The 20,054-nt window shown below is 35.5% G+C and overlaps 1 protein-coding gene across 3 annotated transcripts; it reads right to left on the bottom strand.

Moving 5' to 3' along the window:
• Positions 1-360: 360 nt before the first annotated feature.
• LOC123709804 (transmembrane protein 47) lies at positions 361-19,837 on the bottom strand. 3 transcript variants are annotated; one of them, XM_045661364.1, is made up of 7 exons: positions 19,647-19,837; positions 19,176-19,243; positions 11,440-11,636; positions 5,576-5,715; positions 4,973-5,035; positions 4,158-4,288; positions 361-3,076 (listed from the first exon to the last, which is right to left on the bottom strand). In XM_045661364.1, exons 1-7 carry the CDS (start codon positions 19,657-19,659, stop codon positions 3,044-3,046), a joined length of 645 nt encoding a protein of 214 aa, XP_045517320.1. In that variant the 5' UTR covers positions 19,660-19,837; the 3' UTR covers positions 361-3,043. The 3 variants fall into 3 exon arrangements, with proteins under 3 accessions (XP_045517320.1, XP_045517318.1, XP_045517319.1); XM_045661362.1 differs by lacking the exons at positions 19,176-19,243; positions 19,647-19,837 and adding an exon at positions 17,000-17,708; XM_045661363.1 differs by lacking the exons at positions 19,176-19,243; positions 19,647-19,837 and adding an exon at positions 14,006-14,308.
• Positions 19,838-20,054: the final 217 nt, after the last annotated feature.

The raw sequence follows: 20,054 nt of genomic DNA on the forward strand, positions 1-20,054 counted from the left end.
TCGTAGATGTGCTTCTACCGCATTTACCATGGAGTGTTCAGAGTTCGGATTAATACCTGCAGCTGAGTTCGATCATCGGATGTCGTAGCAGAATACGAAAGACCACAGTTTTTTAAGCAGTTATTGCCGCCCACCTAGAAGTATTTCCCATACAAGTCAACTAAGGTCATTAAAGAATAGATAGTACCAATTCTTAATAGGCCGGCAACGCACTTGCGACCTCTCTGACAATCTGACTGTCCATGAGCAGGGTATCACTTCACACTTTTAAGCCTGTTATATAAAATAACACCATATTCGGCAAGATGTACTTATTTTATTCATCATTTGTATCGGGAGTCAAATGAAATAAAACAACGCTTTCACTATATTTATTACTTTATTCAATCTCATTGATATGACTCATCATTTGGCTAAAGGAATCGATTTGTTAATTACTTAGGCAATTGCAGCTGCTTTAATACTACGAAATAACTGAACGTTAATTGACATTTTAATAAGTCAAAATACTGTTTATTAGAATTTTAATGCAATAAGCCTCATTCCTGGTTAATATTGACTAGCGCAGACGAATGCATATTGCCCAAGCACATTAACGTTGCACAAAAACAAGTAGCTAGATTATCTATGAAAATGTACACTTAAGTAGATACAATATTTAAATCACATAGTCTGTATTGTAACATCGATTAAAACAGTCAGAAAATCGATGGTTATCAGATGCAAGTCACGATTCGATAAAACACTTAGTAAAAGTTTTTATTATAATACCTTATTTGCAAGAAAGAAAACTTCATCAAAACGTCGTTGCTAAAAGGTTACAATTAAGAATATCTTTGAAATGTTTTTCATTGACATTTTCTTTCAATTTCAATGGCAGTGCATTTTTAAACAGATTTCTTGTTAAATGCAGTATAATTAGTAAAGTTAATATTATATTACTAAATCCTAACATATCACAAACCAATTAAAGATTAACCAATAAATAATTGATTTCGAAATAGTGTTTAAAGATAAACGATTACAGATTACAAAAAATACCATCTTTCCTACAGAACTATAAACACTATTTTAGTGAAAAAGATCCACATTTTACGTGTGAAGTTATACATCATTATAGAACCTCATTACTGAATATGTACAGTGTACGTAATTCATTGTACTTTATGAAGGAAAATATATTTTAAATAGGAATAAAATATTTCAATACGAATATATATCGCAATTGCAATTCAAACGCAAAATGTAGATCCTACGTTAGAATACTTAATTAGTTGCCTTAGAAGTTAGAATCATTAACATTAACCTACAGCTGTCCTAGCGATACAATTATAATTCATAGACAACTATTATTATAAACATTAAGAAAATATCTCGTGAAATAATTTTCAATTCCAAAAAGGATATCATTTCTTAACGTAAACGAGATTCCCGACAGTATCACCGAGGCCGAACGGGACCGAATCGATCGGTACACGTGACAATAAATAATTAAATACATTTAGTATACCCTAGCGAAGGTAACTTCGACACAATTAATTCCATTATATCAGTATTCATAGCCCGTTAAACAGATTCGCGACGATCGCGAACGAGAAGCAGACTTCACGTCGCTGAGATTCACTCAAGTACACTCGTTACACTAATTGTGCTCTAGAATACAAGTTCGTAGTACAAAACGCAGGTCCGGCCGCTCTCATCCTACGAAGAGAGAGAAGAGCCGCCGAGAGCTGGAGAAGAGAAGAAAGGAGACAGAGAGAGAGGTGCGAGCGACCGGCGCCGCCCGCCGCCTGCCCGCCGCCGCGCTGCCGCCGCACTACACGCCACCGACCGGTCTACCACACATCTATTTACAACCCGCTAAGGACCAACCGATAAGTTAAAGCGAATAAATAATATCGACGCTCTTTGGACCGGACAATACCCGGGGACCACCGATCGCCGACCGACGCCTTCGCGCCGAACGTGCCCTAAATAAACCTTAAAATTAACATCAACGCAATACGGCCGAGAGGCGATCTCATGTGATCTAGGTAATTTTGACGAGCGACGAGCTAACAATTTAGAGGTTACATCCAAACGACTCCGCCTAAACGAGATTCTACATTCGAACGGGCGAAAAAGCGCCTTCGGTGGAAAAAATCTAATACTCAAACATATCCAAGTTAAAGCTTAAATAAATTAAAATAACTTACAAACTAATAACAAAAAAAACTCATTCGTAAACGTCTTCAAAATCATACGTAAAACGAAAAGTGTATTGTTTGTACAATATAATCACAAACTGCTCCGTAAAGCAATAGAAAGGTGTAAAATAACAAAATGCGAGTCGTACAGTATCCGTGCGTTATCGCAGCAGACCTTATGCCATTACCGTCACGTTGGCAAACTGATGCGCCATACTGTGCACTTACATAATCCAATGATTAAACAAAGTCGTTCCTTATGACGAAGTCAATTTTCCAACGTGCAGATATATTTTTTTACACCACCGCACGTAACACGCAACTCATGTTACGGTATTTTAACAAATTTCAAGTAATTGTGTCGATATAAAATGACCATTTCTTGAAACTTACTAACAACAATTGGACCACATCACTTAATTTGAATATAAAAAACATAAATAATGATTAAAACAATATTTACGTGCGATTCGAACAGATGGGAATGGAACCATTCTTAATGTGTTCTTAAATTCTTGTCAAGTCTCCCTGACACGCCATTAGGGCTGTGGACCGTTCTGTTCGAGTAGCATAAACCCAGAATAAAAAACTTAATTACAAAAAAAAGGCGGAAACAAAACATTTTAAGATCTAGTTTCCGCCACGAATATTAAATTTTACAAAGAATACCAAATAAATTATAAACCCAATATACTCACTAAGATGTCAAGGTAGCGCCAGCCTACACGTAATAAACGTGGGGTTGGTCGCGAGTGGTCCACTCTTGTGCGTGCGTTAGTGCGGTGTGCGTGTGTGTGTGTGCGTGTGTGCGTGCACTAGCGGCCTCACGGCACGAGGTCGGGCAGGCGCCCACGGCCCTAGGGGCGCGCGCTCGCTTCACCGCTCACGACCTGCAAATTATTTTTCGTTCACTGTAGCTATTGTCAGCATTCTAACAAAACATGAAACGTTTTACCGGATACTAAGCGTAAACGTATAACGGGAAAATGCTTTATTATTTTTCATGATTGTTTTTTTTTATATTTAGACAAGAAAAAAGATAAGAAACTATAAAAGTCACTGACGTTTACGGAAACAATGTATACTGAATACACGGAATAACTACTTTAAAAGCTTGAACTTTTTGGCAAGTATAGGTTTTGTCACTTGGAACTTATATTTTTACGATATAAACCCCTGTGCTATTTCAGACTAGTCCAACTTTATTCCCAAATATCATTCAGCTGGATGGTTCTTTGAGGTTGTTTGTGGAGAAAGACCCTAATATATGAACACGAATATACAAAATATGCCTCATGTACTTAAACAAACAGAATTATAACTGACATGAATTTACTACACGTTTAATAACTTTTTGAAACTTAAAAGTGTCGCTATAAACTTTGGACTTGAGTTTAGGTATCGACTTTAGTGAAAACAAATGAACAATTGCGGGGCATTGGTCATATATAAAAATGCAAAATATAGAGTACAGTCCATACTGAAAGTCGTATGCACTTAATGTAATAAATATTTTTAACGCACATAGAACATTCTATTCTCTCTGCCTACCAACCCTCAAACATTATCATCGATTACCGCTTTGCAAGCGTACCCAGTATGTATGAAGCCATATGAAACCAGAAGGGGTTATACGCCAACTGCATTATACTCAGCCGCGGATGCTGATACACACACAGAAAATTAAAAAAAAGTCCTATTTCTATTCCAAAACTACTATAACTACGTGAAACAATGAACAGCTAACATGAGTTCATGAGATTGATTTTTGAAAATTCTTCCATACGTTTAATACAGGTGTAAAATAACTAATTATAAAATTCAACACAAATAAATATTTTATTTACACACATGGAAATATCTAAAAGGAAAATAACAAAATAAAAATCCATATAAAAACAATAATTTATTTAAATAAATATGTACAAAATATCTCATGCATGCTCAGTGATAGTTTAATGGCTGACTCACTTTCCGTTCCTTGTAGTACAGCTCCTCACTCTCCTTGTCACAGAGCAGCAACACGACTGCGCCGAAAAGGAAAATGGCGGCGCCCCAACCCACGCCGTATGCCCAGCCGAATTCCCACACCAATCTGTTGCCTGTAAAAGACATTATTTAATATTGCAACATAGATTTTATATGAGTTAATTTAAGTAAATACATACATAATCTCTTACACACAGACGCAAACACGCATATAAGTATAGTGTAACATCTCTTTAACGTCGAAATCAATTGGCTTTGGTTGGTTTAGCCTTCCATACAATTTGTAGAGTGTACTCTACATATCATTACATCCAATCTCAATAACGACAACAAATTAGTAATAAAGTACTTTTTAAGTTGCTAAAATTAGTAAAAACTGCGCAGCTCGTACATACACGTTCTTTTGTCGCTTTATTATCCCAGCCCGCAATAAACTCGATTGTCGACATCAGACATACGAACTTGCTAAGACATTCGTTCTTTTGTTTACAAACTGGGATTACTTGCACGTGTTGACTGTTGTTGACCGTGACTAATAAGTAAGGCTCATGGATTATCTATACGTAATCATATTCTTAGTTACTCACCAACATTCAAACCGTAAACATGTCTATTGAATTGGAATTGGACATGGGAATTGGTTTGGAAATATTTCAGTGGGGAGCTGGTGCAAATTAAAATTATTATACTTATTATTTAGATTTATATATATATTTTTAATAAACTGAATTCATCAGTATTATCAACCTTTAAATAGTTATAAGTTAATAATTAATTTTATATGAGAATAAACTTACCTAAATTCAATTCGGCGGCAAAACAGACCGGGTATATCACCAGCGCTATTAAGATGCACATTACTGAAATTAAAAGAAAATATTTTTATTTTACTTTTGCCAAAAATCAAGCATTATGGAGGCTATAGCCATCATTTTATAGTGTAAAGCCCGAAGGTTTTAAGTACAGATCTCAGAGAAACTATAATTATTTCGAGAAATAAGTGCTCTTCCATAAAGAAACATGACAAATTAATCAGAAATGTGTCTCTTCAATGCATTAGAAGATCTCGCGACTTCAGAAGTACTAAAAGAAAAATGCTTATTTTTTTTTAGAAACTTATTACTTAAACACAACATAGTTTTAATATCTGTTACAAGATGTTTAGATAAGAGATAATGTAAAGTGGAAAAGCAAGCATTTTGTTTTTATATTACTTCACGACGACACATAGCAATTAACTAGAGACAATAGCGGGAATATCGTGAAAGCTAAGTGTGAAAGTGTTAAACGCAACAGTTGTAGTGTCTAGTGATTACATTATCTTGGTAAATATAGGGTGTCCAAATATTGACAATAACTTGTTTTATATAATTAAAAAGAACATATACAGATATACTAACGTGCAAGCGACATGGCAAGAACGGCGAACCGATAGTATCGGAACTTTGTACGGTGATCCGCTGACCGTAGCCCTAGCCCTGTAAGTAGGGCTCCGCAAACGTCCGCCGCCAGCGTTGCTACGCACAAGCCGGCTGCCGCTCTGAAACACACAAAATTATGCATTACAATAACAATATCAACCGGCGCTACGACCTTTTATGTATGGGTCACGGATTTTTGCATGTTTCATAGATAGGCCATTCGTTTTAGGCCTAGAAATTTGGGTCTTATAAGTAATCAGCTTTATACAAACATTAACCGTAATTTAAATATCGTTAATTTTCTAGATAGCCAATGAAGTGCATTAGAAATGTTTTTGTCCAAAAATGTGAGGTAACAATATTAAACGAAGTCAAAACCTACGAAATGGCAGTATAAAAAAAAATACTTTGAAAGAATTATTCATAAATCAACAATATACAAGAGGTTGAAAATTAAAATCCGTTCAACTATATGCAACAAAAACTGCTGGTATAACAGTTCATAGACAAAGAATCTTTTATAAGTTGTAATTAAAACCGCCAATGTTTACCTCGCCGTTTGTCGCAGATGTCCGCACTTTGCATATCATTATCTCGCCAACTGAACACAGCTTCGCTAACCGAGACATGCTCGGTGACCTTGCTCTATATTTAATCATATTTGTACAATATTTTTTATTGTTAAATTGTTGTGACAGAAACTATAATCAGCTCACAAAAGATTAAAAATTAACTATACTAAACACAAAAATTTTAATCAGTTAATTTAAAAATTAATTTATTCCTATTCTCATCGACACTTTGTGGGCCACAAGTTTTAATTCAGACAACAGCAATGTAAAAACTTAAACTAATCGTATATGTTATGACAAATTAGATCTGTTACTTATATAAAACATAGTTTTATTAAAGGACTTGAAAGCTTAAAATTCCTTGCTCGTATAAAAACATTGAGACGGTAGTAAGCGCTATTCATTTCGCAAATTGCTAAGTGCCCACTGCAAACTGACAAACAGAAATTATGAATCGCTTTTAATTTAATTTGACAAGTACACCACTCGACAGCGGAGCTCGCTGCCAAGTCTAGTCGTGTTTTAAGAGATTCCTACCTTTTTTATTTATTATATCCTGGATCTCTTGTTTATTGTGAGCATTTTGAATAAGAAAGTTGCGGGAAGACCGTGAAACATCTCGTATTGGGGACATAAAAATTGTATTATTGTTTGAATTTTAAAAATGGTAACATCACGAGATAAAAATATAGTGTAACTGTTTTTTCGCGCAGAAATATTGTAAAAGCATTAGTGGGTTATTCTCAAAATCACAGCGCTTTATCCAAGTGATGTTTCGAGTTTAATTTCTGCAGTGCTCAATACAAAATCAAGGAACAACACTAAATTGTGAGATTTGTGAGTAAAAGTAACGGTGCACGTGTAAGAAACTGGTATAACGCGTGACTCATTCAGTGACCCGTGTAACTTGTAGAGTTTCAAGATCGTCTTCAGTAGAAAGTTTAAAGGCTACAGCCTCGTAGAATTTATCTTTTATGACTGTCCCAACAACAAAATGATGATACCCACAAAGTCCCCCCTCCCCCCTCCTGGTCAAAAATCGCTTAACCAAAAATCACTACCAATTAGTACTTCAAACGAATATAATTTACTACCTGTAGATCTAAGTGAAAAGTAAAATTTCAAACCACCGCCTGTAATTTTATATGGGATGGAAGAGATACATATCTTAATTAACAGATCTAATCTAATAAGACAAGAAAGCTACTCAAATAAACTAATTAATGGAGATCAGCCAAGAGTTATGGCGAAGTCAACTGAAACATAAAAATTTGATAGAACTTATCCGCAGCAATGGTCTTATTGGTCACACATCTACACAGAAGCCGAATTAATGCTACAGGATTATTTTACAAAACCTGCGTTATACCATCAGCTATAATAGAAGAAATTTAAAAAACGGGAAACGGGGTACGCTCTGAAATTGTTAATGCCATTTCAAGAAACAATAAGAATCCCTTAAATATGTTCTTTGTAAACGTAGAACCCAGTATCAATAACCATAAAATAAAAATATATACAATATATTTACCACACTAGTCACAATTGAAGACCCAACAATATGATCACACTAAAAATAAATGTATGCGTCCTTACAGATGCGTTAAATGCGCCCAAGGTCATAAAACTACACATTGCCCAAAAAAGGATAAAAACACACCAGCTAATTATAAAGGTTGCCAAGTTTATAAGGCATACGATCGATCAAAGAGAAATAAAACCCCATCGTCTGCGCGCCAGCGAGTAGACTGCGTCTCCCCGCGCGCTGCAGTCCCCATCAAGGGCTATATGCCCGCCCCAGTACCTTCCTGTATCAGCAGGGCGCGAAAAACTACACCACCCGAAGGGGGCATATGCCCCGAACGGGCCAAAGCTCACCCCTTTCGAGGGAGTGTGCAGCAGATACCACGTAAAGAGTAATAAAAATTAAAGGATACTATGTACAATGTATACTATGCTAATCATCCAGATGGATCATCTGTTGCTGGGGCAGCTGTGATAATAAAGGAACACATCAGATCCTGCCACCATTCAAACGTACAAACCGCTATAATAGCTATAGATGACTGTTAAGGATCACTCATGTAGCTGCAGTGTACTGTCCACCTACATACCGATCTTATCGACTTTTTCATCACTAAGGGATGTATGGGCTCTACACTAAACTCCAATCGTGTCTAGATGGCACCTAATACCATACACCAGTAATCTGTACACTAAGCACAACAGTTATTTACAAAGAAGTGACATTATACAACCGTAAAACTGACAGGGAAACCTTTCGATAATACATTGAAGATAATATTAGGTCCTTACATATGAAATTGGCGTTTTGTCGTACTGACCACTTTGACCTCAAATACCTCCTCTTTTGGTTAGGAATTTCAAATTCAAATTTGTACAGCTATTTACTCATGTATTTGTGCTTCGATGACCGTCATTCATTTGTTTTTTCTTCTGTTTTTTTCTGTTTGCGTCACTCATTTTACAAAATGGAAAACTTAAAGTATCACATTATTTACGAGTACGAGTTCCGCCGTGGCACTAGTGCTGCAGAAACGACTCGAAGGGTGAATGATGTGTATGGCGGTCATGTTGCAAAAGAAAACACAGTTCGTTTTTGGTTCCAACGTTTTCGTTCTGGAAATTTCGAACTGCAGAACAAGCCCCGTGGACGGCCTGAGACCCAAGATGATAATGAAGTATTGAAGGCTATTGTGGAAGCGGATCCATCGCAAACCACGTCCGAGTTAGCTGCAGGCTGCGGTGTTAGTGATAAAACTGTTTTAATTCACTTGAAGCAAATTGGGAAGATTAAAAAGCTTGAAAGGTGGGTACCTCACGAATTGACTAAAGCAAACCGGCAAACGCGCGTCGACTGCTGCGATACATTACTGAACCGGCACAATAATGAAGGTATTTTAAACCGAATAATTACCTGTGATGAAAAATGGATTCTTTACAATAATCGGAAGCGCTCGGCGCAATGGTTGGATCCTGGCCAGCCAGCCAAATCCTGCCCCAAGCGAAAATTAACCCCAAAAATGTTACTTGTAAGCGTTTGGTGGACTAGTGCCGGTATTGTTCATTGCAGTTTCCTCAAATCTGGCCAGACTATTACGGCTGATGTCTATTGTCAGCAATTGCAAACCATGATGGAAAAGCTAGCGGCTAAACAACCTAGGCTGGTCAATCGCTCCACGCCACTGCTACTTCACGACAACGCTAGACCACACACTGCACAACAGACGGCTACCACATTAGAAGAGCTTCAATTGGAATGTCTAAGACATCCTCCGTACTCCCCGGACCTAGCTCCAACAGGTTACAATTTTTTCGAAATTTGGACAACTTCTTGCAAGGGAAAAAATTTAACTCTGATGGGGCAGTCCAAATCGCCTTCACAGATTTTATTGATTCCCGTCTGACTGTTTTTTTTAGTAAAGGGATCAATGAGATGGCAAAAGTGCATAGAAAACAATGGTTCATACTTTGATTAATTAAATATATTATATTTAAAAATATTCGACTTTTTGTTCCTCCCATACAAAATGCCAATTTCATATGTAAGGACCTAATATTAATCTACGCATACCCTTGTGCTGGGTCCTTTCCTTTATTTAATCTTTACAGCCGACACACCTGTTACGGACGATGTTGTGATTGCAAGTAATGCAGATCTACACTACAACACTACAATCCTTTCCTGTAATAAAGATCCAAAAGAAGCATCCGCAAAACTACAGGAATGCTTGGACTTAAAGTGCAGGCCGGGCGAAATCAGTTCACGTTGACCTTAAGAAGCGGTAAGTGCCCACCGGTGACTCTGGAAGGAACTGCCTTGTCAAAACAGACTACAACCAGAGACTTGGGCATGCATCTGGAGAAACGCTTAACATGGCAAGACCATATAAAAAGAAAGAGCATGCTAATAATAAGCTTCGTAACATGAACTGGCTATTAACTAGAAAAGCTGCACTTAGTCTGGCGAATAAACTTCTCATTATCAAGGGTTGGCAAGCCGATCTAATATTGAAATCCTACAGCGGATTATGAGCGGTGTAAATATTTGGGAATTACCACTGAATTGAAGAAATTGAAATATCAATTAACCCATACAAAAGAAGACTTCAGCAACACGTCAACCCCTAGATTCGGGCCTCTTAGAGACGGTGGACTGCGTGTTTCGGCTGCGATAGCGGAGCTTGATAGTTTGCGAGTTAAGGAAAAAAAACAAATTAAAAAAATTAAATTAGCATTCCCTAATTGCCTCAAAATCATGTCATAAAATCTAATAACAGCGATAAGACTAATTGCTGATGGGTAAAAAAAATTAAAAGCACTTTGTAAAATTCTTTAAAGAACGGATTCTTTAAAGGCCTTTACAAAATGATTCAAAACTTTGAGTTTCCGTTTGTAAAACGTAAAAGCAAAGAATTCAGTAAACTTTCTAATTAAAAATGTTTTTGTATTCTCAAAAACAGTGTGAGCCGTTGTCCTTGACCCAACAGATCGATTGCTGTTTAATCACAGTTGTCATTTTACGAACAAATAGGCTATAGACATGCCATCGCATTTACGAAGCGTCGGTCGTAATACAATATTGTTTTCTCTTAGACCTATATCAAATATATTTTCATCATATTTTGATCGATTCAAATCCTGCTTGGTATAAAACTGCAGTATTGCAGTAATTCGGTCAAGTAGTCCAAACAAACTATCGGGGCTGAATAGCTCTTCAAACTCGCCGCTATGTTACCTATAAAGGCGCATGTAGCTTGCAATACGCAACTGCCGGAACGATTTTGTATTGACCACTTGATCGAAGTTTGGTGTCGAGTATTACATTGTTAACTATAATGAAACGGTATGGTCTAATGTTTATAGAGCCAAGTGAGAAAGGAAATTTAACACAAACTAATGTGTCAGATTAGAGTTTGTGTTTAGAAATTTACTTAAAACATCAATTTCATGTCTTTTATAAATACAGATTAGGATATACTTAAGATCCATTATAATTTTTTTTTTTATATTACAGATTTTATATTGCATGGAAAGCTATCGCTCGAAAGCGATAAGGTCCCCAGTTGCCCTCCTTTTTCATTTAATTATGTCAATTTTCTTATATTTCTGTGTGTGTTAATAAATGAATAAATAAATAAATATTACCTGAAGTCTAAATTGAGAAACATTTAACTTCCAATTTTACTTAATGTTATTATAAGCTCTGGAATGAAATAAAGTATATCAAGAACTAGTAAATATACTTACTTAATGTATGGGGCGGGCCTCGCGGCGTAGCACCCTGGCTGAGCAGTGATGTCGAAAGGCAAAGGCGTCGGCGACTCTGGATCTATGCAGTGCATGAACAGGCCCTGCCGCCAGCCTGCAGCCATCAGCCAGTCTGCTGATGCGAGGCCCAACACCATCAGTATAATCACCAGCAGGCCGCATATTAAGGCGATTACCTGAAAAGTACAAAATTCAATTTAACAAGGCTCACCAAGGATTGTTCATAACATGTAATAATTTACATTCATCTATTTTTTTTTCATTACAACATAGAAACAATTTAATAGAGAAAATTGTACTAGAGGTATGATACGACTGGCCTTTTCTTGGTTTTACAAATCGGGTCGTATAAGTACTTAAGTACGTAAGTGCGTAACTTTTGCTATGTAGAATATATTAAACTTAAAAACCTTAGACTACGATCATTATGTCTTAAGATTATCTTCACATAGAATTGAGATAAGCCGACTGTCATAACTCATTTGCATGCAACTATCAATGGAGCTATTATTCCGGGATAACATCACTTTACATGCCTTTGCATAAATATCGTCGTATTTAGGGCTTATCCATTAAAGATCTCATCTACGATATGTAACTTTGATTTATTCAACAAACACATAATACAAATGCTTTAACTCTTCCTTGTTCAATACAATTGTTGGCTGATTATAGTGATGTTTAAAAATTCACAAAACAGTAACCATGTACGAATACATACAGTATGCCCTATTGTTTATGCCCTATGCCGTACCCTCATTAAGTACAAAACTACATACGTGAAAAGGACTAAAAGTTCTTGCTGTACATAAAGGACATCAAAACAAAGCACGCACGCTCGCGTTGCGCACCTCGTGATCCATCAAGCCCTCGAAAGTGGAACTAGGAATTATAAAGAAAAACGCGAAAGTGTCTCGAGGAGTAGCGGGGTGTTGGATCGATCGGAATACGACCCCACGCGACCGGACCATCAGCTGTTAAGACCAACACGGGGCTGGCAATAGAAATTGCACCCCTAAGTTTCGTCGCGTCGCAACCACCGCGTCCCTTGCCTACAAATCTCTGACGCTTTTATATTTTCCTTGCACTTTGCAGACAAAATCGATGTCGCACGTGAACCACGCAAAGCTAATACAGACAGTAGCTTATGTTAAATAAATCAAGACTTTTTATTCCTTGATAAATAAATAAAAATAAAAATGTGTTCATTCATTTGACAACCGTTCTTATTAATTTTACTATAATATAATTTTATTTATTCGCAATTGTAAAAACGACTGTTCTCACAAATAAATATTGACATTTTTGTTCATAGAACAGGGGGAATCGGGCAACCGCCGCCCATGGACACTCTCCGGAGGGTCCGCGAGTGCGTTGCCGGCCTTTGAAGAATTGGATTGTTCGCTTGAAGGGCCCTAAGGCGTATTGGTTATGGCGTATATTAATGAGAATTACGCATAGGAGTACAGATTACAATAACTTTTTTCGAATGTGCGTGATATCAACTAATTTTTAAAAGCATTAGAACCTAATCAATATTGACCCTGTTTAAGTACCGGAAATGTTAATAAAAGCCCTGCTATTCATAAAATTGTAATGATTTGATAATTTCGGGCCACGTGCACGTGAATTATTCCGCTTTATTCAATTGCAGTTCATTCAAGTTACAAATTAAAATGTGTTTAGATCTTTTTCACAGCCAAGAAATGTATTTGGCTTTGAATAGAAATACTTACATAGAATATCTTTATTCAAATGTCAAATGTTTTTATGATATCAATAGTCCCTCCCTTTCTGATACTTAGCGATAATATCAAAAGATATTGTTTATCAAAGCGCTATCTCCAATTAGTAAATCAATCATAAATCATCGTCAAATAATGTAATGTGTAATATATGTAGGATCTAGGTATTATAAATTCATTATATGAGCAATGTACAAAACTTTAATGACGTCACATTCTGAGTCCTACTTAATAACTCATACGTGCAGCCATTAGAATAGGTATATAATGTATGTTTCAAGGGAAACAAGTCAACTTGAACTAACGTCGCAATATCAAAGTCAGCAAACGCATTCATTCCAGTTCCTTTTGTCCTTTTACGGTACGTTGTATTTGTTCTACTAAGTTGTTTTGCGCTCTATGGCCTACATAGAACTAGAAAGAATTCACAACTCTTCAATAAAGTAACATTCCGTTATTCCAGTTACGTTACGGGCATACTCAATACCAAGTTATTTATTTAGGGTAGGATTCAGTCACGAGGTGTTAAATGAATTCCGTATTTCAATAACATTGAATTTAAATCATACGTAGTGAGTCACTATGGGGGCTCTAAAGGAAATATCACTATCATATAAATAATTTATGCCTCACTATAATTACTTGCTTAGTGACGTTGGATTTGATAGCCATTGATCTGTTTAGGTGGTGGTGGCGTATACGGAATTTACAAAATGATTCGTGACAAAAACAATCTGTAGCCTGCTTCACGAGTACCTTATAAACATGAGTTTGAAAAAGATTCTTTGTTCGGAAAATACCTGTGCGATCTGGTTGGCTGGCATTTCGTCTTGGTCAGATGCGAACTGGGGCGGTGGAGGTAACACAGGCGGCAGGGCGCGCGGCTGCGTACGGAGCCCCACGGGGCCGGCGCCCGCGCGCCCTTGCATGCGCGTACTCACACACTACCACTACCCGCCGCACACTAGTGCATGCCTTCACTGTTCTACACTTAAGTGACGTTTCACTAGACACAGAATCGAGAGATGGTTCTTCTTATACCGGATTATAAAATGACAAGCAACTATCGATTACCTTTAATGCTAAATGCAAGTCTATTAGACCAAAATTTATTTTATCAAAACTAAAGGAATAATAACAATTTGAACAAATATTGATGAAAAATATATGGTGATTGGAGTATTAAACTGCTATAAACTGTTTCGCATTAAGTTAACGCATATTGTATCTTAATAAGGCAAATACTTATTATTATATTCTATGACGAGTATATCACATTTGGAATGAGGAAAGTTTAAAGACTTGACTTTTCTTACTTCTTTTTATATTTGTTTGCCAAAAATTTTAAAGACAAAATAAAAAAATATTTTTTTCGCTGCAACTTTCAAAATAGGCCATCTCATTGAAATCAGATGACCCAATTCCTAAGTAGGTAGATATTACTAAAAATGGGAAACCAAGCGTTTATCAGCATTCAGAATATCAAGAATTTCAGTGCAAATTGTACCAATAAACTAGGGTACTGCTACCGGCATCAACAAGCAGAACTTCAGCATGACTTCTCGAATTAGGTCAGGGAGTGACGGAACAAATGCGTATTACAAATACGGGGGTAGTTACCAAATGAGGTTACTGGCGTCACATAAGAATACTTAACGAAAGGTAGGACTCATATCTAGGTTACACTTGGATATATTAGCAAAAAAATCTATTTCATAGATCTTTCAATAACAGTTAAACAAATATTCATATGAGATTTTACTTTTGTATGATTAAGGCAATCGTCAAAACCACATACATGGTTTTCATTTCCATCTTCGGAGATGAAAAATAATTTTATTTTCGTCTGTGATGTCGGGTTAGTCTCAAAAAATATTAAAGTATATATTTAAATTATTTCGTTTTTTTAATTTAAAAAGTTAACGCATAATACAAAAGCATTTTATTATGATTTATTTTATAATCAACCTCTGAGAGTGTTCGGTGACATCTAACATCTATATCTATATCTAGTATACAGACCAAGATTTGAATAGTTTAAAAAACGAATGATTCTCTTAATATAGAGTCGTAGATATTCTATTATTAATTTATTGATACTATATTGTACTACCTGCCTATTGTTCTTACTTTAAAACAGATATTTTTATTTACGTCGCTCTGAATTCGCTGTATCCTATTATTTTCAAGGCAGGTTTATTTGTTCAAACGTTTGAAAAGGTTTATTAAAACGTGAACTCGACTGTAAAAACGGAAAACGCTCAAAGGGATATTTTTCCTTAATACTTTGAAGAGTATACACGCAAAGATCCATATGAGGTTATTAAAGTACACTGTTTACTTTATATATATATATTCTTTTATGTAGATCGATCAGAAATAAATTTATATATAATAGAAAAAGATACAAAAGAATCGTTATGCGGCTGTTAATAAGCTCTAAAGTCCCATTCCAATTTATACGTTATATGAATTTAGCAAAAACAACAGAATATTGTCTCCATACTAATAGAAAATACACACATACCTACATCAAGCGGAGCTTGTTTAAAAATACGTTTTACGTAAACAATTAAAATTATATTTTTTTGTATGTAATAAATTAAATTAAACTGTTTTTTTTTCATAAATATTAGGATCTCTACAACATTAAGAAACAATAATAAATATGTGATATAACAAAACAAAATTTACTTATCAAGACTTGATGCCGTTGGTTGGCGTAATTATAAAATAAATTCAATTTAATTATTCAATGAATTGTTTCCTAATAGCCACTCACATACACAGTCAGACTAAATAGTTATTTTTTCACTAATATTTTGTTATCATCGTAATAAATCTGATATTATAAATAACAACAATAACATTAGCGACTAAACAATAAATGAACTCAATTGTTTCCATAATACATGACAGGATGCATTGTTTAGAAAATACATAAAACATTTGTATTCAACTGTAACCATTCCTGTTCCTCTTGTAAGGAATTAAGCTGGCTATCCCTTCAGAACAAACAGAATTCTTTTCCAATTATAGTTTTGAGGAATGGAACATTCTGCATCAATGTTTGTGTTAGAAGCAAAAGTAAAATGTTTATTTTCTGATCACTTGAAGTGTTTGTGATTTTTTTATTTATAATTCCAACACTCCTCAGCAATTTAACGTTTTAGTGCACTCTTATGTTTTATGTGTGCTGTAGCGAGTTTAAAAAAATAGGCCACACTAGTTATAACTTAATCTAGCGAATTTAATAACGCAAATGTCAATACACACCGTGCGTGACCTATCTACTTGTGCTATATTGAGGACAAAACATATATTACGTTATAATAAAAGTAGACTTAAATCATATAATATCTGGCTTAAGAATTTTGCGCATGGAGCCGCGCCGACTTTGAGGTTTAGACAAAAAGCTGTACCTTCTTCAAAAATAAAAGCACTTTTTAGAGCAAATACTTTGACATAAATAACAAGCAGGTAATAAGGATAGAGAGAGGGATTTTTGTTGTGTTGGAAGTGATATAGTATTTAGACGCTCGGAGGGCGGGTCTCAGTTAGGGCGGCGAGACCGGGCGACACAGCGCCTCGCGCGAGACTGTCCCGTCTCGCCGCCCTGCATCACTTGCCACTCTCACCCTCCCGCCCGACAACAAAACACAGATTACTGAAAACACTTTTATTAGCCAAAATGCTACTAAAGCTTGGCCCGTTCTAGTAAACGGTTAGGCGCTCTGGAACAGTTCAATTAATCTATATAAATAAATTTCTACACCAACTTTTGGTGGTCACACCTGTGTGATCTGCAAGGTGTTCGGTTGCACATTGCGCCGAGGGGGACGACGGGGTGTTCGTTGGCAACAGTCAACAACGGCCCGAAGCCGCCGAACGTAACTTGCCCGAGATGGTAACTTAAACCACTTTCTAGATTCACTAGCACCAAATGTAGAAACCATTCTATCGCCAGGCTTAGACGTGTCGTACACTATTTTTGGGCTTTCAGCCGTATCAGACCGGGGCGCTATACGGTATTTAGCTCCTGTAATTACTTTCTTTATTCCGTTTAACGCGCGCTCTATTGGTGACTCATCGTAATCCGAAGAACTTTCCCTATTAATAGGACTAAACTCAATCGGCGGTGGAAAACCATTCGTGTCGCGCTCTTCTCTTTTTATAATTTTTTTGATTCTAACAAAGAGCGAAGGAGGAGGCTCGGTATTTGTTCCAACAGTGCACATTCCAGGTTTGTAGTCACGTTCTATGGGGATGGTTGTAGGAGAATAGGGCTGAGGAGGTAATGTCGATGCTCTTTTCGGAGATAAATCCTCATCTTTCAAATATGCTATGTGTAAAGTGCTAATGCTGAGCGGCTGTTGTACAGATGCGGAAGGCCACAGCTCCCTGGTAGGCGGTACCGGAGACGGCCGCTCTCCCATCATGCGACGTGCCAATTCACCTGGTTGCCAAAGATTACTAGGCGTCAAACCCCCGTGTGCTTCCATTCCGACACGATACTTCACTAAATGTATGTCTGCCCACTAATCCAATACTGGGCTTCAGGCATTTCTAGGTTTTCCTACATAATATTATAGACTCACGTGCACAGTGTACCCGTTCTTAATTGGATAGATGTTAGACATCTAAATGGATATTAAATATTAGTGTAATGAGATATACAATAACAAAAATTAACTGGTTTGAGAATTTAACGTCGTTAAGTAACGATTATGTAAACCCGTAAAGTTTAGATCGAGGTGGAATTTATAAAATTTATCTGCGAGAATTTATATGTTACACTTTTTCTAAAGACGATACAAGTTTTTTGTACTTTCACCATTATTGTAGTTGGTACCTACGCTCAGAATTATCAAAGTTAGAATGTATAGTGTAAATCAATAAGAAAATAACTTATTATACCCTAACCACTCTAAATTAATTATTTTGTTAACCAATTTCTGTAACTAGTTTATTTTTATTGGAAAGATGATGAATTTGTTTATTTACTTGAGGTTATATAGTATTTACATTGTTGTTTTATGATTTTTATATTAAATGGAAGAAAGGTAAGTCATTACTGCTTGTAATCGAGGTGGTCCTTCAGTAACAAATTTCAGGCAAGCTAAGTACGCAATTACAACCTATACCAGTTTTTAATGATTCAATTATTAGTTTATAATTTGTAGGCACAGCCATACATACTAAGGATTCTTAATGATGTCAACTAATAACACACAAGTTAAATGTAGTTACTTCTTACCAATTGCTATTTGAGATAACTGTATAAGTAATGAAATGCTTGTAAAGCCAAGATGGCCCAATCATATAAAGTTGAGTCAAAAACAAAAAAAATAAATGTTTCTTTTCAGTGCCTTGTTTTCTAAGATATTATTAAGGAGTTGCAACCACTACAACATCTGACATTGAAAATAACTGGTTCCCATACATATTCCTATGTGACAAACAACTTTTCCAATACTTATAAATATGATATGCAATAACTTTATTACATCCTAATCAATTTCATAGTAATTGACAGAATAGTAGTTGAGAAATCTGTTAAAATATCTTTATAATATCTATCTCAGTTCTAGGACTTTTATAACCACTTAGTATAAGTTATATCTTTATTATAATTAGAGTCTCTCTGCAGAAAACATTATGACTTCATTATTGTTTGCCTCATTAAATTTCAAATAAATCTTTCAAATACAAAGCCGCCAACACAGCTTAACCAATAGTAGACAATGAACATGGTATATAATGCCGTGATATTTCCAGCATAATAATGATTGGGTAGCAGGTACTGGATTCTCTGAACTCTGTGACCCCAACAAGGGTTACAGCACTTCAACAATCAGACTTCTTAATTGATATGTAAATTTATTGAATTGATTAACATTTCACAACACACAGATGAGTATTAATATTTCTTTTTTTACTGCTTTTTTGCTTTAGTCTAATCACACTTACCTTGAGTGGTCTTGTGATGGTGACTGTCTCAATCATAGTTGTTGATGCCATTCTGTTGTCTTCTTCCCCTAAAACATAATAATTTTTATTTTTAACTAGGCAAGGATGGTAAAAACCAGGTATTAAACATTTCAAAATAAAACAACATGACCTATAAACAAATGGAATAAACCTTCGCATTTTCATGGTTTTTTAATAGAATAGATAGATTCAAGAAATAATGAATTTATTAACTAAATTGTATTATACACATCAGGACAGTCATTCAAATGGTATTTACACACCTTGTGATTCACAACAAAACAAGGACAAGTTTTAATATGTTAGTGGTTGTTTGAAGGATGAATAAATTTGGAAATGAAAAGCCAAGCCTCCATAAAATGGTATATATAATTTATTTAAATTCAAAATAAGAAGAATTTGTATTTAAAACCAAACTGTGGAAACATTTAGCAACTCATATATACTTACACATTTGGACCATTTCGTAGATAGAAATAAAAAAAAATATTTACGATTAAATAAAGAAGAACTACATGTGAAAAGATAATAAATAATCTTTACTTAATGATTTTTATTTTTTGTTTAAAACTGTACTCTACAAAATTGCAAACAACTAATATCCAGTCCATAAACAAATAACCAAGCCCTCATAGCAGAGCACAGACTAGGAAGGGTACCATTACATTAGACATATATACAGCATACAGTACAATATCGTAATATTGACAGTGGACAATGACAATAGGCAGACCTAGTCTATAAATATATAATTATTACATAAATACAGTAGTAATATTTATAATATATATTTATTATAATATATATATATATATACAGTGGCATTTACAAAAATCAAGGATCTAAAAACTTACTGTT

Source organism: Pieris brassicae, chromosome 5 (genome assembly GCF_905147105.1).
Source record: "Pieris brassicae chromosome 5, ilPieBrab1.1, whole genome shotgun sequence".
Lineage (NCBI taxonomy): Eukaryota > Metazoa > Arthropoda > Insecta > Lepidoptera > Pieridae > Pieris > Pieris brassicae.

Bases quoted from the DNA above. Each gene is read 5' to 3' on its own strand.
- LOC123709804 (XM_045661362.1), bottom strand. From the start codon at position 17,707: ATGGAAGCACACGGGGGTTTGACGCCTAGTAATCTTTGGCAACCAGGT. The intron at 11,637-16,999 runs GTGTGACCACCA...TGTACTTTTCAG, and splicing joins ACACCTTGCAGATCACACAG to GTAATCGCCTTAATATGCGG. The intron at 4,289-4,972 runs GTAAGTTTATTC...TGTCTTTTACAG, and splicing joins TGCCGCCGAATTGAATTTAG to GCAACAGATTGGTGTGGGAA.